Source organism: Monomorium pharaonis, chromosome 2, assembly GCF_013373865.1.
Source record: "Monomorium pharaonis isolate MP-MQ-018 chromosome 2, ASM1337386v2, whole genome shotgun sequence".
In the NCBI taxonomy this organism is placed as follows: Eukaryota; Metazoa; Arthropoda; class Insecta; order Hymenoptera; family Formicidae; genus Monomorium; species Monomorium pharaonis.
The window spans coordinates 16783740-16809128 of NC_050468.1; the positions used below are offsets into that span (position 1 = coordinate 16783740).

At 29.4% G+C, this 25389-nt stretch overlaps 3 protein-coding genes and 1 long non-coding RNA gene across 12 annotated transcripts; 2 read left to right on the top strand and 2 right to left on the bottom strand.

Annotated features, from left to right (window-relative positions):
- Nucleotides 1-490: 490 nt before the first annotated feature.
- Nucleotides 491-5834, bottom strand: LOC105832685. 3 transcript variants are annotated; one of them, XR_004962266.1, is made up of 3 exons: nt 4587-5834; nt 1775-2688; nt 491-923 (listed from the first exon to the last, which is right to left on the bottom strand). XR_004962266.1 is itself a non-coding variant. In XM_028194652.2 (2 exons), exons 1-2 carry the CDS (start codon nt 4779-4781, stop codon nt 1915-1917), a joined length of 969 nt encoding a protein of 322 aa, XP_028050453.2. In that variant the 5' UTR covers nt 4782-5834; the 3' UTR covers nt 1510-1914. The 3 variants fall into 3 exon arrangements, 1 of the variants encoding a protein (XP_028050453.2); XR_004962265.1 differs by having other exon boundaries at nt 491-1331; XM_028194652.2 differs by lacking the exon at nt 491-923 and having other exon boundaries at nt 1510-2688.
- Nucleotides 5835-7060: 1226 nt separating this feature from the next.
- On the top strand, nt 7061-18038 carry LOC105832677 (probable phosphorylase b kinase regulatory subunit alpha). 4 transcript variants are annotated; one of them, XM_036283103.1, is made up of 16 exons: nt 7061-7277; nt 7726-8221; nt 8779-9224; nt 9514-9829; nt 10401-10614; nt 10704-10813; nt 10903-11050; nt 12623-12801; nt 13030-13186; nt 13303-13332; nt 13964-14253; nt 15561-16116; nt 16206-16258; nt 16464-16625; nt 16732-16989; nt 17254-18038. In XM_036283103.1, exons 2-16 carry the CDS (start codon nt 7739-7741, stop codon nt 17479-17481), a joined length of 3630 nt encoding a protein of 1209 aa, XP_036138996.1. In that variant the 5' UTR covers nt 7061-7277; nt 7726-7738; the 3' UTR covers nt 17482-18038. The 4 variants fall into 4 exon arrangements, with proteins under 4 accessions (XP_036138996.1, XP_036138993.1, XP_036138994.1 ...); XM_036283100.1 differs by lacking the exon at nt 13303-13332 and having other exon boundaries at nt 7062-7277; XM_036283101.1 differs by lacking the exons at nt 10903-11050; nt 13303-13332 and adding an exon at nt 11845-11992 and having other exon boundaries at nt 7062-7277.
- A 663-nt stretch (nt 18039-18701) lies between these two features.
- LOC105832680 (39S ribosomal protein L28, mitochondrial) lies at nt 18702-25161 on the bottom strand. 4 transcript variants are annotated; one of them, XM_036283106.1, is made up of 11 exons: nt 24964-25161; nt 24788-24888; nt 24560-24698; nt 24191-24418; nt 22523-23232; nt 20799-20994; nt 20002-20168; nt 19562-19820; nt 19317-19460; nt 19026-19207; nt 18702-18957 (listed from the first exon to the last, which is right to left on the bottom strand). In XM_036283106.1, exons 6-11 carry the CDS (start codon nt 20820-20822, stop codon nt 18903-18905), a joined length of 831 nt encoding a protein of 276 aa, XP_036138999.1. In that variant the 5' UTR covers nt 20823-20994; nt 22523-23232; nt 24191-24418; nt 24560-24698; nt 24788-24888; nt 24964-25161; the 3' UTR covers nt 18702-18902. The 4 variants fall into 4 exon arrangements, with proteins under 4 accessions (XP_036138999.1, XP_036138998.1, XP_036139000.1 ...); XM_036283105.1 differs by having other exon boundaries at nt 22523-23815; XM_036283107.1 differs by lacking the exons at nt 20799-20994; nt 22523-23232.
- Nucleotides 21162-23840, top strand: LOC118644489. The gene is made up of 2 exons (XR_004962267.1): nt 21162-22182; nt 22335-23840. It is a non-coding gene; the product is annotated as an uncharacterized LOC118644489 (long non-coding RNA).
- Nucleotides 25162-25389: the final 228 nt, after the last annotated feature.

Consider the following 25389-nt stretch of genomic DNA (forward strand, 5'->3'; position numbering starts at 1 on the left):
AGAAAAATAGATTGAATATATCATATTGATTATATAGAGATCGGCGCACATCTATTTTAACACCAATAATTTTACCCGATAATAAATCTTTGTTATAAAATATTTTTACGACGTTCTGTATGTTTCTTGCGAGAAAGATTTCTACTTACCGAAAATGAATGAAAAACAGGAACATATATTGTCTTATTTTACAATCTATAATAATGTTAAATCATATGGAATAAGATTTTATCACAATACTTGAAAATTTTTAAATTTAAAGGAAAATGTATATGAAGCTATTACGTTAAAATCACCTTAGATCATTAAATATTAATAAGAAATAAATGAAAGATTAATGTTTGAGTGTGCAGATGTGTAAAGCGTGCATATATGTAAAGCTCTCTTTCTGCATTGTGATTACTCATCGAGTATAAGGCTCGTAATTAACATGTATCACTAATTACTGAATTTATGTATCTATATGATAAGCTTATTAATAAAATCTTTACAAATATAATTTTTTTTATTTTCTTTTTCTTTATCTCATAATTAATGTAAAATTTTTATGACGACGTACATTATTTTAATAGATGCGTGAAATAATGTAACAATTCGTATGATTTGCAAATATATATATTTTTTGTAACAATGTAAATATTTTTTCTCTTACATAGTACAAAAATAATAATTATTATTGCTTTTTCTCACATATATTTGAGAAAATATAGACTTTTAAATGTCTAAAACGCAATATTTTGCTTTTAAAAATCGCAATCTCAAAAGGTCTTACACAAATTGAATAATTTTACACTTCATTATGTCATATTTACAGAGTGAGAAGATATTTCACAGTGTTTGCTCTGATATCCTGTGTATATGGCAATTATATAAAGTATCCTCACTAAGTGAATCTAAATAGATTGAACATTTGTAAAATTATCCTGCAAAAAGATATAACTTTATAGATACAATACAAACAAAAAATGTATCTAACAAACTTATAATGTATAAATCGAGTACTCTTTGGTAAAATTTGCGTACACTATCGCATTTCTTATGTTAAACTATTCTTACAAACTATAGTTCTTGCATGCGAAAAAAAATCATGCGTATACCATTCGCTAAGGGAACACTTCCAAAGCACAATATAATTCCGTTGAATCGAAGACACAGTACTAGCTATGCAAAAATTCAATTGTTATTGTCGGATTTGACAATTGGGTTTTCGATAAATCTCTTTTATACTTTCTAATGTAAGAGATGGTATCAAATGCGATACATACATTCACATATAAAAGAAAGATTGCCTCGAAATATAACATTTATACAAAAATTTGTTTTCTTCATATCTATAGAAATAGGTTTTAAAAACATTTTTAATATATATATAAATTAATATATGTATATAAACATATATATGTATATAAATATATTTATATTAGAAATAATACTTTAGAAAATGTTAAATTTAAAAGCTGCAGTAAAGTATTTACAAAATAATTGTTATAATACCATCGACAATACTTCTTTTTTAATATCTATCTCAAATCTTAACGTCAATTACTGTAGATAACTGTCACCATATCATTATTAAGGCAATATTATGATAAAATTGTATAGCAAATTTAGATATCAATGCAGTAAGCTTATACATTATTACAATGTTATGATTAGTACCTTATATCGTGCAATATGTTTATAAAACTGTCAAGATCTTTGATATATTCTAATGATAGGTATCGTTTTGAACATTTATATCGTTATGTAAGAAGAAATCAAAATGTATCATTACCTGATTGTTTCAAGAAAACATATACAAATTTGCGTTTGCAAATGGAAGAATATGGAAGAACACGGAAATTAATAATTGATTGACACTTGCATAATGTCTATATAATCTCATGGAACAGACTTTTTCCCCAAGCAGTTCTCTCAGTCATTGTACATTCCATCGATGAGAAAATCCATTCTTCGATAGTGCCTCTTCTCCCAGCAATCTCGACCGCGCCTATACAATACAAAAATTGCAACACCCAATATCGGTAAAGCAACAATTGTTATAATGACCGGCACAATGTAATCGATTTTTCTTGGCATGCCTAATGGAGGATTCTTCTTTCGTGAAAGCGGTATAGATTCGTTAATTTCTGGCCCATCAACAGTTGTTACCGTTGGTTTAGGTTTTGGTATATGTTTTTCAGTATGCAAGGATGCTTTTGACGCCGTATTGTTCATAATCTCTGAATGAGATGTGGTTCTATTTATTGATATCGAACTTGTATTCGAGTAACTAGAATTTATACCATTATTTAAGCTATCATTGGAGCGTGGATTAGTGGCATTTAATTTCGAAATACTAATGTTGGAAATTTCAGATTTAATATGAACTGTTTTATTGATCACAGAAGTACTTTCTATTATGGGTTTTTTATCTTCAAATGTGGTTTGATTAAATAATACGTTTTCCTTCTCTGGATCCATATCCTGATCAATATTTTTCATTGGTGTCATTTCTGGGGCTCCTTTCCTTGCTTTTATTTTCTCTTTAACTCCCTTTCTTCCAACCACAGAAGAACTGGCATATCTCTCCTTAGGTGTATTCCCCCTTGCTTCCGTTTCTTCGAACTTATTAGATTCAGTTGTAACTTCAATGCTTCCATGTTGAGATGTTAATATAGGTCCTCCTTCCGCCACACTTGAATACCGCTTAAAAAAAATATTTTATTATATATTATTTGCTTTATTTTAAAAAAAACCTATTTAAACTTCTTGAAAAAATTATTTTGTATTGAATAAAAATTATATTTCTAAATGCAGAAATTTATTACAAAACTTATTATAAAGATGATAAAAACAATACTGTACACTTCACAATTAGCACATAGGCGCACAAAATAAATATGAACAGAAAGATTGATTCAAAATTTGAAGAATATATCTTTTTAACAAATGCAGTAAATTTAAATAAAAATAAAATAAACTAAAAAATATAATAGAAAAAAATAAAAAAGATAATAAAAGAGAGAATTGCAGTTAAAAATACACAAAAATTGATAAAACAAAAAGAATAAGGAAAATGAAAGGCGCAATGTAGGAAAACAAGAATGGAAATGATGAATCAAGAAGATTGAAATAAAAATTTTGTTCTTTGTAATTGCTTTATACCCATATAGCATCAATTGTTGCAAAAAGTTTTCAGAAAAGTTTAAACTTTTCACATTTCATGTACAATTCTAAAAGGGTTCTGCAAAATCTCATGTAAAATGTTGCAATAGAAATACTTCTAAAATATATCACAAGTAGTAAATTTGAAAACATATCCAAGCATAAAAATTCATTATGGCATCAAAATGATGATATCAAAATGGTTCTAAAAAGATTATATTATTAAATAACTTTTTGATTACAATTTTTTTTATATCATTTGAATGTTATTGTCTTTTTGTTTAAGTATGAATTGTGATAATGTCAGAGCAACAAATTAATATAATTTATCAGATTGATATCTATTTTGTATAGCAAATATAGAACAGCAATAATCATATTAATAGATTAGATAGTGTACTAGTATATTAAATAAAAAATAGCATTTGTCGTAATGCTTTAACTTTATGTTTCTTTAATTTAGAAATGTTTTTTTAAAAGAAACTTAATAAATGTTATTCAAATATAGTACTTTACAAATTTTTATTTTATCTTATGCAATAAGATAATTTAAATATTATTTATAAAGTATTTTAAATTTATTAAGAAGTTAAAATACTTCAAAAATGATATTTAAATTGATTATGTTCAAATGTTTGCGATCAGTAATATTTCAAAAAAGTTTTTTCCATTTCAATAACTTTTTAGTAATATTTCAGAAAAGTTGCAGACTTTTTCAATAATTTTTTTCAGCAACTTTTCTACAAGGTTCCAAGTACAAGAATCACAAATTACAAATTTTGCTATTTTAGAGCTGTCATAGAAATATTGCAAATATTTTATAAATTTCATGAAATGTTTTATTTTTTAATTGAAATATTTCTGACATATCCGTAAAAAATTTCAATGCTATATGAATACTTTCTATACTCAAAATACAGAAGATAATTGCAAGATGTTGGAGGTGCAGAAAAAATTATAATTATCGAACATCTTATTTTGAAAAATTTTAATTTAAAAAATTAAAATTTTTCTTTTATTAATATTTTTTATAAAAATTATCCTCTTTTTACTACTATGATATTGGATAACCTGAGAGGTGAAAAGTAAAAACTACAAAAAATTTATAGCTACAAACCAAATAAAGTCTTTACAAGTAAGTGATGTGTAAAGATCAAATTTCAAGGTTCTTGTCAGACAACTGCATTTGCCATTATACATATTATTTAATCATATTTAATGGCATTCACCATTATACATATTATTTATACATATTATCTAAATCGAAATTTTTTAACATTGCAGGTCCTGCAATGCATCTGGCGCACCCCACTTTTGTACGGCCCTGAATCCAACAATGAGGAACAAATTCGGCGCAATTCTACACGTGCAAATGAGAAATGCGCGTTTGCGCATTGCGAACCTACCAAATGCGATCGCAGACATCGCAGTGTACCTACCAATGTTTTCTTGTCACCCGCTGCACCAGCGGGCTCGACCGTCGGTGACGGCGACACGGTTGGAGGATCCACGCGACTGGACGACGAGGATGTGCCAGCTGTTGTAGCGTTGACAGACGAGGTTAGCGCTGCGACGAACAGCGTAATTATCAGCAATAGCGACGGCGACGAGCGCGGAAGATCGTACGCGGCCATATCGCGTCGCGAATCGTGACCGAATCAGCATAAACGAGAACCCCGGGGAAATCCGGCGGGGTGAGACCACTCCTGCGGGATGAAACTTAAAATAAGGGGAAGAGGAAAAGGAAAAGAAACAGAGCCGCCCGCAACACCGCGAGAGCGACCAATGGTCAGTCCATAACCGCTGATGGCTGCCGCGAACTGTCGCGCGTGCGGCCCGTGTAGGCCTCTTCGTTTCGGCCGTACTTTCGCTGGTTCTCTTCTCCCCGTCTCTTTCTCTCCTACTCTCTACCTCTCTTTCTTTCAAGTTAATGTATACAGGATGTTACAGAATCAGCGCGTAATGTCCCTCGTAAAATTTGGTTACTTCAATTTATATATATTTATGATAATATTTGCGATATTATTCCAGCTGTAGTTTTTAGATCTATGTTTTTTAAATATTTATATTATAATTATACCAGTGTGCGCGATTTGTAGAATTGGAAAAATATATCAAATTAAATTCTGTATATAAATTTCTATATTATTGGACAATAAAATTCAGTTTCGATTATATAAGATCTTTCTTTGTCTATTTATTATTTACCTGTTGATCTTACTTATTGTCACTTTTTATATTACTTAATTATTGTTATTTATTATTTCAATTTTCGAATAAATTTCTTCAAAAAATAAATGATAGAGAAAAATCAAAGATTAATTTCCATGAGCAATAATCTTCGTTTACAAGCTCTTTCCAATGTCTAATTATATGTACATCTATAATTTTATTGTAACTGTGGAAAATAATGCAACTGCGATGAATAGTACGCCGTTGGCGTAGAAATATGAACAAGGTTGAATATAATATAGTTAAAATTAAAAATTAACTAATATATAAGTTAAATGAAACGCTATTAACTTTTAACTTTTTAACTATATTTATTATCTTGAAAAAATTTTTATAGCGACTTGTGAAAGCTTCGTAATGCTTTCGCAATAAACATAAACATACACATATTCTTGATGTGCTAACGATTTATTACCAAAGTGTACATAAACTATTTTCAACAATTTCTAATACAATTAAAGAAAAAAGAAAGAATAAAAAAAGAAAATAATTTTCTAAGAACAAAAATGTCTTCCTGATTGTTATTTTTAAAAAAGAATTAATGTTACATGCTAGTTTATATTATTCCCAAAAAACAAATTGTTCAGTTTGTTAATTGTCCAGATTAATAACAAATTTGGTTAGAAATTAGCTAATTGGCACCATCTGCATTAAACTCGTGTTTTACAGACAAATATAAAGTATGAAGAAATTAAGATATCTTTTTTATAAATTTAAATTTGAAAAATTCTTTAAAAAATACGAGATATGATAAAATTTATTTTCGTAGATGTAAAAACTCATTTTGTGCAATTGAATAGTTTCTCCTAATTTTGAATTCCTGAAATGTTTTGAATTATACATTCTTAGGTGATAATATCAGTTCTCACGAAAAAAACGCTCTGCTAAAAATCAAATGATCCTAAAGATTGACAAATTCGGGAAGATTTTTGCGTTTGTAACATGAGTATAATGTGTGACGTTATTAGAAACGATCGAAACGAGTGCGAAGTCGCACAAATGTAAGACGCGATAACTGGAATTACCGGCTGTAAGTCGCGAAGGATGTAGGCAATAAACGTAAGTGGGAAACACATATAAGTATATGTTATACTGTTGACGTCAATGCACACATTGTCCGGTAGCGACACGCAGCCAGACACGATAAAGCATTAATAAGGATCATTAAAATCATCCGAAATGCTACATTATGTAAACAACAGACTCTTTCTCTTGTGTTATCTCTTTTCTTTTCACGTTATCTTTTCTCTCTTCGTGGCGAGTCTGGTTGTACTACACTTATCGCAACAAAGTATGTATGTACGTGACTGAACGCAGATCGAGACATATCGTACATAACACACGTGTAAGGCCTATATTCATAGTCGAATCTTATTTCAAACTGTCTCGAGTATAATTTCTTAAGATATATGCTAATTCGATTATTTTGTTCGATTGTTTGTTCGATTTGTGATTAATGACACATATGTTTATTCATTATTTTCATTTTCTTTATAAAATGAGTTGACAAGTATTCCCTTCAATTTTTTGTTACTCTATTTAACAGTCTATAATAGGAGTCTGATTTATATTATATATTGCATAGGGGCGCCAAGTAATCTAGCGTCATCCTTGCTGAGACATGCGCTCATTCGTTACTAGTGTTACTACGTCTATCGTGTCTACGTGTGCGTGGATTCTCGTATGATCTAAGCATGCTATAGATATAGATATACTATACTGACTATACATATGCGTCGAGCGTATTTGACATTCGTTTCACATTGCGTTTTAAAACTCCCAGTTACAGTCACTTCGTTGATTCGCAAGAAAATGCGATTCTCCTATTTCTTCACAGAACACCGTCAATTTGCCGCTTAAATCATTTTTGGATTCAAAGATCAGCAATCGCTCCTAAGGTACATACTGTTTAATGATCATGATTTTAACCCTAATTTTCGAAATTGATGCCCATATATACTTCTGTTGTTATGGTGATTTAAACGCTCCGGAAGCATGATAATCATAACTAATTTACAAGTTGACCCTGTGTCTCGTGACTCACGATAATAGATCTACTACACAAGAAATTATTCCAATATTGTCAGTTGCATTATTCTCTCTCTCTCTCTCTCTTTCTCTCTCTCTTTCTTTCTCATAAAGTTATAATTATTTGATCTCTAGTTTGTGATTAACTTTCAAGTATGATATATAATAAAACTATATAAAAAGAAGTGTATTAAAATTAGACTTAATGAGATACAAGATTTGGATTTCACATACATACAAGTAGAATTAAACAAATAGAATTGACTAGAAACCTCTCTGAACATAAAGTGTGACTGAGAGTTGTAATTTTTTTTACAGCGACTGCAATAAAATGCGTAGTAGGAGCAACTCTGGCGTCCGTTTGGACTATTACCAACGGATTGTTCACAAAATAATCATGAACCACCAGAATCCAGTTACAGGACTTTTCCCTGCAAGTGCTGACAATGACCATGCCTGGATACGAGATAACGTGTACTGCATACTTGCTGTGTGGGGTCTGTCAATGGCTTATAAAAAGATAGCAGATGCCGATGAAGATAGAGCGAAAACTTATGAACTTGAGCAGAGCTGTGTGAAGCTAATGAGAGGTCTTCTAATGGCAATGATGCAGCAGAGGGAAAAAGTGGAAAAATTTAAAGTCACTCAAAATCCGCATGATGCCTTGCATGCAAAGTACAGCTCTACCAATGGTCAAATGGTGGTTGGAGATACCGAATGGGGACATCTTCAAATCGATGCAATCTCTTTATATTTATTAATTTTAGCACAAATGACAGCCTCTGGCTTGCAGATTGTTTTTAATTTGGACGAGGTATTAATGAATTTAACAATATATAATTTGTAAATTTTTTTTTTAAATAATTACAATATTTTTCAGTAATAAAAATGTATTGTTTGATAGTTTGTGATAGATGTTTATGGTAGATTTAATCAGGGTTGAATAGTAATTACTTAAAATGTTAAAAGTTAACAATAAAATTGAAAAGTTAATAACTTTTAATTTACTTGATCTTAAATGATTTAAGCTTCAAGTTTAAGTTATTTTAAAAATACAATAACATTTTAACTTATTTTCTAAGTTAAAAATTTCTGTGCAAAAAAACGATTATTAAAAATATATATTCCCACATAAGAACAATATTTCTTTGTTATTTCATATACACTTAATTTACAAATAAAATATTAAATATATTTCTAAAATATAAAATATTAAATCTATGTTATAATTGTTTTGATAATCTAACTTAAATAAATTATGATTTCTAATTTAATATAAATAATGTTTTTCAAATTAACTTTTAATTTGAGTTAATTTTTTAATAATTTAACAATTTAAAAAACGGACTTTTAATTTGATTGTCATTTTAGGTGGCTTTTATTCAAAACTTGATATTTTATATCGAATCCGCTTATTGCACCCCAGACTATGGAATTTGGGAAAGAGGAGATAAAACAAATCATGGTTTGCCAGAATTAAATGCAAGTAGTATTGGAATGGCCAAAGCCGCAATGGAAGCAATGAATGAATTGGATCTGTTTGGTGCGAGAGGTGGACCTACGTCAGTTATTCATGTTCTGGCCGACGAGGCACAGAAATGTCAAGCGGTGCTGCAATCCATGCTGCCCAGAGAGTCAAACTCTAAAGAGTTAGACAGTGGTTTATTGTCAATTATAAGTTTTCCCGCGTTTGCTGTAGATGAACCTAACTTGATTCTTGAGACACGCGAAACTGTTATCAAGAAATTACAAGGACGTTATGGTTGTAAAAGATTTTTAAGAGATGGATATAAAACGCCGAAGGAGGATGTGAATAGGTATTTATTTAGTAATATTTTTATATTAACAAGTAGAAATACTTTTACACTTTTATACATTTAGCATACTTTTATACATTTAACAATTTTCATTGTTTGATTAACTTATGGTTAGACTTAATCTAATAAGTTTTGTCTATGGAACTTTATTTGAGTTAACCAGATATAAAATGAGATATTAAGATATTAAATTGCCACATTGTCAAGTCTAACCATAAGTTAATCAATTAATGAAAAATTGGAGCTCAATGGAATTTATTTCGAGTAATGATTATGTCTTTGCGAACAGGTTGTATTATGAACCATGGGAACTTCGTATGTTTGAGAATATCGAATGTGAGTGGCCATTGTTCTTTTGTTACTTAATATTGGATTACTGCTTCCAAGGTAATAAAGAAGCAGTGGAGACATGCACCAAACAGTTAGAGGAAGTAATGATCAAAGGAGAAGATGGTATGAAATTAGTGCCTGAATTGTACTCTGTTGCACCTGAAGATGTATCAGCGGAGTATGCTGAACCTGGTAGCCAAAAGCGAATAGCTTTAGGCAGATGTCCATTTAAATGGGCGCAATCTCTTTATATTTTAGGAAAATTGCTGCAAGAGGTAATACTTTAGAAGTATAATTAAGAACTTTTATATAAGGATTAGTAGAAATGATGGACCAATTCATTATATACTTTATTCATGGAGCAGATCTATGCTTAGTATATTTTGTCAAATTTCGCAATTTGGTCCTTAATACTTTTAGTCTAAGCTCGAACATTGTACAATTTTAAACAAACAAACAAATGAATTCTGAGCATAATTTGAGGTGCCCAAACAGAAAAACAAAGCTAAATAAAATGATAATTTAAAACTCAATATTGAAAGTGTTAAAATATAATTTTGAGAATAGAAATTTGTCTTCGACATAATATCTCTATAGTTCTTCCTACCGACTCTTAAATTGTCACATTCATTACTAGACATAATGTATTTTTTAATAGTTTATATTATATATAATATTTCAAATATTAAAAATATTAAAGAAATATTTGATAATTATTTTTATTGCTCTTTTTTCCATAGTATATGTGTATATGTAAACTGTTTCAATTTATTAAAAATTTACATTCAATAAAATACAACAAGATAGTCTTATTACTTCTTAAAAATAATTTATTTTAATTTGCAGGGATTTCTTGCAGTTGGTGAGTTAGATCCCTTAAATAGACGATTATGTAGCGAGAAAAAGCCGGATGTTGTAGTACAAGTAGTTATCTTGGCAGAAGACGCAGAAATTAGAGAAAAAATTGCACAGCACGATATTCATGTACAAACAATTGCAGAGGTTGCACCGATTGAAGTACAGCCTGCAAAAGTTCTCAGTCATTTGTACACATATTTAGGTACAACAAAACCACGAATTTAAAAATATATTTTACCAAAGCACAGTTTAGATATAAAATAAAATGTTTTATAATATTTTGCTTTTCAGGACGCAACAAGAAGTTGGGATTATCTGGGCGTAAGTCAAGGGACGTAGGAATTCTTAGCACCAGTAAACTGTATTCCTTACAAGATAAGATATTCGCGTTCACACCACAGGTAAATATCCGCACTTTATGGTGAGCTTTACCATCTTTTTGTATCTTCTTTTCTTATGTTTCCTCTTGTTCTCGCACTGAATTGACTAGTTGACAGATATGACCCGCTTCTACATCGCATCGGACTATGAGCTCATGATTGACATATTCAAAGGTGAAATTAATTTCTTGAAGTCTAGTTGGCAGAATATGTTGGGCCGGCCTCTCGTGGTCATGCCCCTCAAGAATATTCATCTAGGTAATTTAACGATTTCAAAATCCTAGTTTTTTTCTTCTAGAAGGTACATTAGGCTTTCTAAAGTCCGTTGAAATTGTCATAATTAGGCAAAATTTGTGGCTTCTATATTCTTAAAAATGTTGACGAATCTCTTGCGTAAGATTATCGTTTTTTTACAAATACTGTGACCGTCCGCTCTCAATAATAAATATTGGCTTGCATGCATTTGTTTTTGTTATGGTTTCATTTAACAATGATTTAATTCTCTATGGCTTTAAATAATTTTGAACTTTTGAATTTAGTATCTTGGTTCTATATATATAATGTATCATATGCCTTATGCCTCGTCTACAATAAATCGTTAGTTGTAAAAAAATCTAGCCAATTACAGTTGATCTTACAATTAGAGAAGAATAAGCGGACATGATTGGTTAAATTTCTTACGACCAACGACTAATGATTCATTGTAGACGAGGCTTTAAAATAATTCATTGTACAATATAAATTCTTTTTATGATTTAAATTTAGTCATAATTTTAAAGTTAATATATAATATCCATAGAGAGTTATGATATAAGCTTTTAATTAGTTTTCATTCACGTGATGTTTCTTTCCATTACTAACATGACTTGAATACTTGGACCTAAAAAAATAAGCATAATTGATATTGAAGATGCTTTGTACAGTGCGAGAAAAGCAAAATATTCGAGGCAAGATTGTTTCATCTTCAAGCATCAAGCAAAATAATTATCCTGAATTATCCTGATATGGCTTATTATGTGTTTGGTGGTATGCGCGTGTGTTGCATGTGTTAGAAATTTGACACGGAGGAGTACTACACAACATACGACGTCGACCTGCTTGTGAGCACTTTTACAGCCACCTTGGCCTTCCTCAAAATCAACTGGAAGCAAATGCTCGGCAGACCAACTGTAACCCTTGTCGCTACTCATGATCATTTAGGTATGGCTTCGTCGGAAGCTTAGATCTCATCCTACAACAAAAAATTCGTTGGATATTACATAGGATATAGTGTACATAGGATTACATAGGATACGTGTAATATAGTGTTAGCGTGAAATTAATTGTTAGAATTCGTTATGTACAGAATATTATAAAATTCGAATATAAAAATATAATTGCAAAGTTTGTAAAGAAATAAGTAATAAAAACGAATAATTTTTTATCCCGAGTAAATTTTTAAATACAAATTTGGATAAATCATGAATTAACATTGAAATGCTGCTTATCTATAGTGTACATAGTAGATATAGTGTATACTTTTGGCTAACATCAATTATGCAAAATATTTTAATAATAGAAAACGTGTAAAGTTATATACAGTTAATCAAATTTTAAATTTTTTAAATTTTAATTTAAAATTTTTCATGACATAAGAAACTGCATCAATTATAATTATAATTATAATTTTAATAATTATTAATGTTATCTAGTTTTCTATGATCTTTTGTTATAACTTTTATGCTTAAATTTTGTGATGTTCTGTATAAAAGTTATTGTTTTCAGTGTAAAAAAGCACTTATCTTTATCTTTTATTGATTTTTTACTAAAGTTAATTAACAATTTTTTTAGACCAAGGTAAAATACCATTAGCTATGATAACCACCTTGAAGAAACTTAAAAGTGGCTATATCAACGGTACTAGAGTAACATTGGGAAATTTGAACGAATTCTTGAGTACATCGTGTATTACGAATCTTAGTTTCTTGGGAAGTTCCGAAGATGGCCGACCTGATAAATTAAATCCTCAGGTATAGAATTCAAATAATGTAATTACAACAATAAAATTGTAATATGTAACATATATTAACAGAGAATATTTGCAAAATAATGTTTTTGCATTAATTTAATGTTAAATATGTTTTTTGTCTTATAAATTTATTTAATGTTATATATTTCTAGTTTTCACATACATAGCTGAAATGGTATGTATGTGAAATCTTTTTTATTTAATTAATATATGTTATTTTGTTTATAAGATTCAACAATATTTGGAGGAACACTTAGTGCGATCATTCCCTCATCGTACAGGACTTCTCAACAAGCATGTACAGGGAATACGTACGGGCAAAAATCTACGGCGCAGAATGTCCGTGAAAGGCGCGATAAAAAAGACACGATCCATAGCTGTCGAACGTAAGCAACATTTGTCCCATTAAAAATTCCAAATAGAGTGGTTTTCATGTTCTAACTGTGTGCTGATTGTATGTCTTTTAAAGAGGATCCTTAAACAATAATGCAATATCTTCCTACTGCTGTGATTGTTACAATCTTCCAAGAATGTAAGTGCATTAACACTGTATTGTTTAATCTCTCTATTTAATTTAAAAAAAAAAGAATTTTATTTTAAAAAATTTTTGTGTGATTTATTGTTACTGTCTTTGAGAATTATATCATACTTTACATATCCCAGATAGCACAAAATATTTATAAAATATTTATTAGAAGGAAAAATATGAATGATAAATATTTTGTACATATTTTTATGTCCGAGTTTGCCAAATATAAAAAAATTAAAAATTAAATATTTATGAAAATATTTAAAATAAATATTTATACTATTATTATCAAAGAATATAAAAAATATTTCGAGTTTATATACCATAAATATTTTTCAGTACGTTTTAAAAATATATTCTATATATTGTTAATAATATTTTTTGTATCATTTCTAAATGGTTTATGAAAAATAATTATATAATCTTTAAAAAATATTTTTTGCAAATAAATTTGTAAAATATTTATGAATATTTATGATAAATATTCTGTGCTATCTGGGATACTTACAGTACATATAATTTCTTAATATATATACACACACACACACACACAGATTTATCTATCTAACAGATATTTTAATTCACCAAATAGTATCATAAAATTTACACAAATTAAAAATTTATTTTATTTCAGCTGAAATTTTTGGAATGGCAGGGGAAGACCGTAGACATTCTACTATTCTAATTGCAAATCCATTTATTGAAGTGACGGATACTACCTTGTCTCTCAACGCCACTCAGCCAGTGACGATGGAACGCACACCATCACCAACAGATGAGCTGTTACCATGGAAAAATTCTCCCAAAACTAAACATAGAACAATAGCAGAGACTCAGTATGCTGAGACTGAAGTGGAGGAATTACTGTCTATGCTACGCGAAACGGAAAGCCTTGAAGAGCAAGGGGATATTTTGCAGTATATTGTTAGTCATTTTTTCATTTTAATCTTGTAGAACAAGATTTTTTATCAATTCATTAAAATGGTATAAAGATTATTTTTATATGTGCGTTATTTACACGGAGCAACTTTTATTCGTTTATGAATAAATATCAACTTTATCGCCTTTTTCAAACAAACAGTACTAGCGTAAAAAATTGCTCGTTACAATATTGACAATTGTGAGCGATTCGATGCTTGTTATTGATGTAGAAGAAGTAAATAGCATTATATTAAATTACGTATAATTATACAAAGGATTACTTAATTATATATGTACTTTTATAGAATTTTACAGAATTAAATCATTATAAAATTTTTTTTGCTGGATAGTTATCAGGTTAGTTCCACTGCGCGTATGCTTGGCGCATGCCTCTTCATTAGGTTTGATTATAAAAATTATTCATATAGCAACCACTAGTCACAACGACTTTAAAATTGTAAACGCTAATAATGCTAACGAATAAAAGACGCTAGCAATTTTGTAATGTTTATTAGCAACGTGTAAATAGTTTAATACTAATAAATTTGTTGGTCAGAAATTTGCTCTGGAAGAACGACAAGCGTGGAAAGTCGCTCCGTATAAATAACGCTTACATGGAGTGGCAGATAAATAACACGCGTGCAGCTTAAATATGTAACAGCTAGAAGCAATGCACGTTTGTAATAAACTTGTAATCGCAATTTTCAATCAAAAACATTTATTCCTTTCCTTAATGGTTCTTTATAGTGATTCAGCACGTGTTAACATAGCATCATGTTAACGCGTGCAAAGCTATGTTAACGCAATAAAAAAAAATGCAGTAATTGAATTTTTAAGTTAAAAACGTAATGCTAACTGAAATTTATTGCAATTTAAGGATAGTGAAAAGATCGTTCATGAAAGTACACTAAACTGATTTTTATAAATATGATTTGATCAATTTGTTTTTGGTGATTTTTATTACCGAAATTTTATTACCTGAAAGTCAACTAATTTTCCACTACGAATTTCACTTTTAATATATCTAATTTTACATTAATCGAAATTAATGGTTCAAAGATTTACTGTACTAAATGAACTTAAAAATTCAATGATTGTGCATTGTTTTAACTTTGTTTGATCCTCATCACATAACACTATGTTAATACGCATCAATCTACACCCACTGTATAGAAAAGAATAAAACTGACTACCATGGCAAAAGGTTATTTACGATTACAAGTTCATGCGTGCCTCCTTGCTATAATAAGTTCATGCTGCACGAATGTGCATTACTTATTAGTCACCCCACATATGTAAACATTACACAGGTGGACTCAAAAGGACTATATTTTGACACGGGCGTAGTGGAAGAGGGACATCCCGTTTTAGTGAAGGATTTGTTAAAGAGTCTTTACGAAAAGGCCTGTCAACAGAAAATGTGGGGTATTGTACGACATAGTGCGGGTATGTTGGGTAAAAGGGTGGAGGATTTAGCAAAAGCAGTTACTGATCTATTAGTACGACAAAAGCAAGTTACTGTTGGTATGCCACCGAGTAACGAGCACACAATAGTCGCGCCTTTACCAGAGAACGAACTACGAGCGCTGATCCATCAAGCGTACGGTGACGACGAGTCGACTGCTATGTTGACACAGGAATTACTCGTTTATTTAGCGATGTTTATTAGAACGGAACCGCAACTATTTCTCGAGATGTTGAGACTACGCATCGGTTTGATCATACAAGTTATGGCGACAGAACTGTCACGAACATTAATATGCACCGGTGAAGAAGCTTCTGAACACCTGTTAAATCTATCCCCTTTCGAGATGAAAACTTTATTGCATCATATTATGAGCGGAAAAGAATTTGCTATTAGTAGTGGTATGTTTTTGTTTTGCGATTAATTAAAAGTTTAAGAAAATATATGTTAGAATATTTATATATGACAATCATATGTACTTATGTTGCAGTTGGCCGTGGTAACTTTTCCGTCATTAGTTGCAAGTCAAGTAGAATCAGCAAGGTAATACTGTCAGTAAAATATATAAACACGACTATAGTAAAAATTAAGTTTTAACAATTAATATATTGATTTGCAGTATAGAAAAACATTTAAATCTTTTTATTTAATTTTTATACATAAAATGTAGTTAACTAAATATTTATATTTGATTTACATTTTTATTATCAAATTTAACAAATATATATAGAATTGAATTTTTTTGTAGAAATCTCAAATCGGTGGTTTATTAACCTCTGATCAGAATACTGATAATGCTGAGGCAGAAGCAGATCGACAAGGTCAATGGTTGCGAAGGCGGCGATTAGATGGTGCATTGAACAGGGTACCGAGAGATTTCTACCCGCGTGTTTGGCAAGTACTCGAAAAAGTAAGTTGACAAATCGCTATACAATAATATAATATAAATGTAACATCTAAAGTTTTCAACATTCTAATTCTAAAAAAATTATAATTACAATTATTATTTTCTACAGTGTCATGGTATAGCAATTGAAGGAAGAGTACTGCCTCAAAATCTTACACAGGAAATGACATCTGGTGAATTGAAATTTGCATTGGCTGTAGAAACTGTATTGAACACTATACCACAGCCAGAATATCGTCAACTCATCGTCGAGGCTTTAATGGTATTAACATTAGTGACTGAATACAATGTTGTGCCATCTTTAGGTGGTCTGATTGAGGTTGAACAGTTAGTACATAAGGCAAACGCTATTTTCTTGGAAGATCAGGTATTTTTTCATTTTATATTTGTCATGTTAGTGATGCAACGATATTATGTTATAAAACTATTGAACTTTTTCTTAGAGAAAAAATATGTAACCAAAAATATGTGTAGTAAAAAAAAAGTGATTCTAGGACATTAGGAATAGCTTAATATTAGGAACATATAGGAATAATTATAATATATGTGAATAATATATAAACGAATAATCATATTTAAAAAAATTAACTTTTTATATCTTTAAATTAAAAGATAATTATGAAATTTGTAGATGACTATCAACGGAGATGCGACATTATGTTGTGCAAAACCAAAGGAACAACGAGAGATGACAGCCATGGGAACACTCCTTTGTGGAGGAGCAGCATATATTTGTCAACACTTTTACGACACTGCACCCAGTGGAAGTTATGGAACGATGACTTACATTGCGAGAGCTGTCGCCATGACGCTTGATTGTCTACCAAAAGATGGCGATTTAGAATGCTCAATATCATAATATAATTTTAGAAATAAATGATCTTTAATCTTCGAGTGTTCACTCTGATTCCAAAATTGTCATCTATCTCAAAAAGAAGTGTTCCTAGATCTATTTTTTTTAAGGATTTTTTAGTATTTCAACCTTTATAAAAAAATTTTCCTAATATTTAAAAAAATTCAAGCTTTTTTTGTAAAATTATATTTTTTGTGCATTTTTAATTTCAAATATAATTTTTTTATAACAAAAATTTAACTGCAATTTTAAAGTTAAATATATTCCTTACAAAAACGTTTTAACATTTTTTCCAAAAATCTAGTTTTTGAGATAAGTAAAAAATTGTTTGGAGTCAATTTATCCTCATGTGCACTTTAAGATTCGGAAGTGTACACTCGAAGGGTTAATTGTAGTAAAAAAAGAAAAAAGTATCAATATAAATATCTTGGATAAAATTGCAATTTTTTGTGTATAATCTTGTTATATAACGATTTTTTGTAATCAAATATTTTAGTTTTAGTTTTAATTAAAAAATATATACAGTTACAATAAATAATAAATCAATGTATAATTATAAATTACAGATAGATATTACAATATTAAAGTTTAACGTGTGATAACAAATTCAATAGATATTTGAGAATGCCCGAGGAATCAAGACAGCAAGGGTTTTATCGTAAAACGTGATCACTGAATTTCGTTTCTTTTTAACTTTTCTATTATTCGATATAAATAAAAAATAAACTTTGATTTCAGGTAAAATACAGCACGGAATAAATTAAATCTCGATTTATGCTTTTATTGGACGCGGGTTTTCGATTTTGGCGGATATTCAACAGACTGTCTCGGCGATTGCTGATTGACAGAGGGTGACTGTTGTGCATATCTTTTATTAGTGCGGTAGAACAATGCCTTTTTCAGTCAATTGCCAATAAAATTAAAATTTAGTTTTGACACTCTAAGTGACCCAGGACACCGAACGTGATTGGAGATCCCGGGATTTTCGCGAGACACGAAGATATTTTACGCAAATCGCTAATTCGCGAGAGCAATTGGTGTTAGGCAGAGAGCGTCACGTAGCTGCGCTTGGCAGCGCTTGTTTTATGAAGCAGAGGCGATGGTTGATTTAACACTTTGTGTATACAAGTGATTCTTGTCTGTTGTCGGACTCTTTCAAAAGGTTCGAAAATTTTCTACACTTTGTATACATAATCTAATTTCTCTTAATTAATTCAAGCGATCTCAAACAATAGAAATCTATTATCATTGCATATTTTGGAAATTAAATATTCATTAAAAGAATATAAATTATATTTTGATAGTAATAAATCTATTTATTTTTAATTATATTAGTACTGATGATTGTTTAGAGATGTATCTCAAAGAAAATTTACAATATGCAAGAAATTAATATAATGTAAAATATTCTTTATAACACAATTTACCTATTCGGTCTTCGGATTTTTGGAGAAAGGATTTAATTTCTTTAACCAAGAACTCCTGTAAAAAATTTCGCATATTAATTTTGAAAATAATATAAGAAAGCTATAACAAATATAGTTACATACGTTTCCTCTGGTGATACGTCTACATTTTCAGCTTCTTTAATTTTATTCTCCTTGAGTTTGGCAATTAATTCTGATCTATATTTGATTTTCAAAGGTTGTGGTTCTGTCTCCTTAAATTTTAACCATTTTTTACAGGCTTCTTTGTATGTTAAACCATACCATTCTATTTCTTCTCTCGTATACTGAAAGTTAATATTATACACGTATTCAATACAGTATGAATTGCCAGCTGTTAACATTGGAACAAGTATATTTTTTATCAAATATAATTTTTATATACAAAATTCTTACAGCTGAAAGATATTGTTCGTACTTAGCATACACCTCTGTATGCTTTTCTGGATTATTAGGATATAAAGTTTTGTCTGCTAATGCAATAAGTATCTGACGTTTCAGTTTCAAAGCAAGCAGAGATCTCAGATCACAGGCTGGCGTCTATAAGTAACAAGAAGTCTTGTATAATGTATCTATTAAAAATTTTGCAATATGTGTACTTTTTTCATTTTCCTTATTTGTTAGTTTAAAGATTAACACACCTTCAATAAATAATGATCAAATCCATAATTTTCATGAATTAGTTTGAGTGCTCTCTCAGTAATAATAACTCTCATATGTGTGTCAAGAACTTCACTATAGACAACAGATTTTTTTAGATGAGGTATCCAAAAATGTGGAACTCTTCTTTTAAATACGCCTTTTTTCTTAAAGCCCTGAACAATGGCCTCTCCTCCCCATATACCATCATCAATCTCTTTAGGATATGTTAGAGGTATTGGTATATTTTGTACTGGTTGTCTGTAAACAAATTGTTTCAAATATATTGATATTGTCACAAATAAGATTGGTATGTATATATACTATTATTTTATACTTTTGTATTTAATCATTATAACAATTATGTACTATAAAGAAAGAAAAAAATTGATTTATACACACACACACACACACACATATATATATATATATACATATTTACACTTTTTCAGTTTTTTCATTTCTCACATAAGTGCCTTCCTGCTTAATATAATGAACTGCAGCTGGTTTTGTCAACTTCCATTCTCTCCAAAACTTTTTAAATTCTTGTGGTAATTCTGCGCCAATTCCTTTACTCCATCGACTTATTTTTGGCATATAATATAATCGCTAAAATAATTTGTGCATTATTGAATATGATGCATAAATAAAACAATTTTGATTTATTTAGATTTTAAATCACATTTTGTTTATAATTGAATATCATTAAGGCATTATAAACAATTATAAATATAGACATTAAAAACTACTCTCTATAATAATGTAAATGTAATCATAAGTGATTGTAAGATGCAGTTGTATGTTTATTTTTTACTAATGTAAATTAGATTTAATTTTGATTTAAATTTTTGTCTTTTTTTAGTTTTAGAAATAAAAAAAGATTAAAATTAATTTATTTTAATAGAAATAAACAAATAATTATGCACTGCAATATTTTACAATCACTTACAACTACGTTTACAATAGAGAATAAACTTAATAAATGTTACAAATAAAATAAAAAGATATAAAACCAATATTTCCTAACATTGAATGAAAATTTGAAATATTTATTTATATTTATACATAGAAAACATAATAAACATAGAAATATGAGAAAAAGAAATAATGTACAATAATCCTACTAATCAATATACTGTTAATTTAGAAAATACAACATAATAATGTTGTAACGTGAGGTTAGATTTAGAGAGATTTTCTTATATGTTGGAACTGCAGAGCAAAATAATTTTTGATTACCTGTCCACCTTGTTTAAGCGACATTGTTATTCGATTTTTCAAACAGTTAAGTCAGGATTATAAAGTTATTTTAATTACATTAAAACAACTAAAAGGGACAATGCCGCGCTTACATCAGTCATCATAACTTATCATAAGTACATACAATCGTGATATATATATGGTTGAATCATGTGGACTGCAGTGTTGCCAACTCCTAAAAAAAGAATCCGCTAAATTCGATTTAAAAAATCGCCAGATAATAGAAAATACTAAAAACCGTCAGTATATATATATATATATATATATGTGTGTGTGTGTGTGTGTGTGTTTGTATATATATATATATATATATTTATATATATAATAAAGTGCATTTGAAAAAAGAATGCTATTAGCACTATCCGCATCAGTCTATTCGTCTACTAAATGTTGATTACTTCTTCATTTATTAAAACAATAATATTCTAAATATGTTATGTATAATTTATATATTAATATATGTATTTACGTATTAATTTTTAATAACATTAATATTTTTTTAAGTAATGATAAATATTAATCCAGTAGTCTTTCTTAACATTGTTATTATCAGTCACATTTTAATATCACAGTACTTAACATAAGCTGCATTACTATCAATTAAACGAATAATGAACTCGGTATTTCATAATTATGACATTTATTATATCGATTTAAACTACATTTGAAAACAATTATTATTATAACTCGTTTGGAGATGTGACTTTGACACGATTCTTACAATAGTTTTATTGATCTTCAAGATAAATTGCATCAAAATATATGAAGAAAACGTAGTCTGATCTATTGGCACTCACGATTTGGATACAATTAAAGGTCCATTTTTATATGATGCTAGACACCATAAAAAATACGGTTCAAACCACTTAATCAAAATAAAATGTATACAAGAGAAGAAATTATGCAGTTATATGCAGTAAGTTTTTGCTCTTTTTCTCATTATGTTTGTAAATTCTGTAAGTAATTGCAATGTAATCAAACGGTCCCTTTTTTAAATCTCCATTCTGGAAGACCAAAGATTTGTCTCATACAAATTATATGAATTTAAAATCTGTGTATAAAATCAAATTTACAATCTGTCATTTACGAGTTCGTTGTTACAGCCATACATTAAGATTCCAATTAATGAAAATAATCCTACATGTAGAAAATGATTAATACATATTCATGTCTAGCTACGTTTGCAGATACATGCGCACTTAAACAGTATTTACTAATCATAAAAGTCAGTCCTGTTTATTCTATTATATATGGTAATGGAGTTGTTTTATCTTTGTCTCCTATCATTAATGGAAGTCATTCAAAGATCACACTTAATACAAAAAATATTTTTATCGAGTGCACAGCAACTGATCTTACAAAGGTGGATTTACATTGTTTAATTTTAATCTGTATATATTTATTGATAAAAAATACTTAAAATAGATGCTTTAAAAATAAGATGCTATAATTAATATATAAAATATATACGTTATAAATTATTATAAATTATTACAAATTGTAAATAATCTGTAGACAAAGATAGCGGTAGATATTTTAGTTTGTGCATTCAGTTAGTATCGCAAGACGAAATATACAATCGAAATTGTAGAAGTAGTATACAGATAATCAAACCTTCTATTATCCAAAATTAAAATATCGAACGGAAGAAATCAGTTGCAATAAAGCGATTAATTACATTGACATTGAGTACGTGATCGCACCTTTTCCATCATGCACGTAGAATAATGATTACGAGATGACAGTTGCTGCTACCAACTAACAAGGGACCGAGAAATTTCAATCGCAGCACTTGCAGTTGCAACATTTAAAAGGTGAAATAAACTCTGCAATTATATTCAGCCTTTCCATAATTGACGTATGTTACAATATACACTTAATCTTGCTACTTATTTTAATGATACAGCTAACTAGATCAGGCGAACAAGAAAATCACATAGGGTGAGAAGTCGCTTCATCTGACGCCTGACGGTATCTCTTGATAACATAGTCGATTAGTTTGTTTAATGGCTGATTTTGACAAGCATGAATTACTACGTGGTTCGTTACCACGAATCACTTGAAAGAAGAGAAAGAAAAATAGAATACTCAGTATTATAGGCCATATTAGTCTTCTTCAACGTTTTAATTGAAAAGACGATTTTGTGCTGAAAAAAAATTACGTTAACAATCTTTTGTAATTTAATAAAATAATAAAAAAGAAATTAAACAAAAAATTGATTACTTTAATCTTCTCTCGAAATAAATATTTTCATTATCAAAAACTTCGGGAGAAATTGCCTCCACCTCTTCTTCTCTTTCCTTTACGTCCGTCATACGCTGTTTAGATGCCGTTTCGTTATCGCTTGTTACATAATTTATTGTACTTTGGCTGTTTGAATAACTCAGTCGCGTGTTATTTTCTTCCCTCGAGCTACGACAAAATTCAGTTCAAAAATACTTGTTCGAAAATATCCCATAATTCATTAATGCTATTGGAGATTTAATTAAAAAATATTTTTTAAACACTCAATAAAGATTTCTTTTGAATTTTTTAATAAACATTTGATAGTTAAAGATTCTTACAGTACTAATATGTAAAAAAGGATACCTTAATGGTACAGTCATAAATATGTATCTCGTATACAATCAATGTTTCATCTATTTAAAGTAATTTAAAAAATGTAAAAATTCATAAACATACATTTTTAGGTTTTTAGAACAAATACATGCACTTTGAAAAAAAAAGTATAATTATATTTATAATAATTTATTATAATAATTTAATTATCGAAGTTTATATCATATAATGATTGTATCGTAAGGATTAATACACATTTAAAATACTAGCGCAAGATATTTATAAAAAGAAACGTAAGTCCGTAAGTCCACAATAATATTACTAACTCGATACATATCTAGGTTTTCGATCTCTTATTTCGGCGATTCGGAGCTGAAAGATAGCCTCCTGCAAGTTATACATCCAGAAACAGAATTTCGCTGTCTTACGGTGTGTTCTGTATACAGCACAAGACAAAAAAATATAGACAACATAAAGAGAACAAAAATAGACAGGTAATCTTTATGCACATCACTGTGTTAGTAGTGCGGAATGTAAGAGAATAACCACATTTAAAAATCCCATAGAAAAACAAGCTCTATAAAAGTGAAAATTCAAAGCTAAAAACAAGACAATTTACTTTTGTCATATCCCGTGTACTACCTATTAGGCAATCTAGCCACATCGTGGCTACACTAGCTCTCTTCCTAGCTATCTAAAAAAAGTTGATGAAAAAAAAAACAAAATAATTAATTGATGGAACAAAGTTAAAAAATAAATAAATGCAACTTATGAGAGGTGCATATTAGACATATTAGGTAAGATGTCTTACTAAGTTACTGTTAACAATGTAATTCGCCTGATATTTCTGCTGCTAGACCAAAATCAAGTCGTCAAAAGCATCTCATCAAATTTTCTCGCTTAACTTGCGTCCAGTACTGTGCGCAATGCTGTTTCCTCTGGCAAGCAATATGATCCCTTATCATTATTCGTACTATTCGCTGCATTGTTATTAGTTTTACTCGTGCGCTTCGACAATTCTTCTTCTATATACTTGACCCTATAATTAGAAATAGTTATATAAGAATATAAGACATATAAATGCGACAATTATTAATTTCAGTAAAATACATTCTCTTATTGCTGATTAAATATCAATAATAAATGTAAGAGAGAAAGAAGCAAGCGTCGCCGTACGTACATCCGTTTCTTCGTCGCGTTTATTGTTCTCCATATTAAATTGAGTTCTAATGCTGGTGTCGTACGAGTCATTCAGCTTATATTTTGTATTCTTCAGCATAGTCATATTTTCCTTCAGTTATCATATTAAAGGGATCCGACTAAATTAACATAGACCTCGCGTTACTTCTCCAATCTATCGTGAATTCCCATCACTTTTATTACATGTACATATACGTGTCTTACTCACAACACATCAGATACAACGCTTCTCTGAGCGCCAAACCAATATCGACGCCAGCCGGTCTCTCACGGAATTTCTGAATAATCTTTGTTTCCTCGACTTTCTACCTGAAATAAGTTTCCTCTTAATCTAAGTTCTATGCTACACAATTAATTAAAAACAGAATAATGTGGAATCCTAACTTGGACATTTTCTCTCCCTCGCTCAAACCGAGAAGCTTCGCGTTTCCTTAAAAGTTTCGTCTTCTTCTTCTTTTTAAACTGGATATTATGCGTTTCGTCGTTGTCGCATTCCATTCTTTCTTAACTAATTAAACCTGCTATATTGAACTACCTCCTTCCAAGTAAAATCAAAACAGGGGGGTATTTTCAAGGTTAGTTTCGTCCGAAGGTTAGTTCCGTCGCGACGGAATCATTGGTCCCAAAACCGACTGAAAAAATTATTGTAAATAAAAAAATACATTTTTATTAAAAAACAATATTTTTCTGTTACTTTATATAAATTTAATGTAATAATTTATTTAATAATATAATATTTAATGATAATTGTTTTCATAATATATATATCGAATCTATCGAATCAATTATCGATCGATGTGGGAGATCGAT

Bases quoted from the DNA above. Each gene is read 5' to 3' on its own strand.
- LOC105832685 (XM_028194652.2), bottom strand. From the start codon at position 4,781: ATGGCCGCGTACGATCTTCCGCGCTCGTCGCCGTCGCTATTGCTGATA. The intron at 2,689-4,586 runs GTAGGTACACTG...ATTTTTTTTAAG, and splicing joins CGGGTGACAAGAAAACATTG to CGGTATTCAAGTGTGGCGGA.
- LOC105832677 (XM_036283103.1), top strand. From the start codon at position 7,739: ATGCGTAGTAGGAGCAACTCTGGCGTCCGTTTGGACTATTACCAACGG. The intron at 10,615-10,703 runs GTACAACAAAAC...TTTGCTTTTCAG, and splicing joins TCATTTGTACACATATTTAG to GACGCAACAAGAAGTTGGGA. The intron at 14,254-15,560 runs GTTAGTCATTTT...AACATTACACAG, and splicing joins GGGATATTTTGCAGTATATT to GTGGACTCAAAAGGACTATA.
- LOC105832680 (XM_036283106.1), bottom strand. From the start codon at position 20,822: ATGTCGCTTAAACAAGGTGGACAG. The intron at 19,821-20,001 runs GTAAATATGTAT...ATTTGTTTACAG, and splicing joins AATGAAAAAACTGAAAAAGT to ACAACCAGTACAAAATATAC. The intron at 19,208-19,316 runs GTAAGAATTTTG...ATTAACTTTCAG, and splicing joins ACGAACAATATCTTTCAGCT to TATACGAGAGAAGAAATAGA.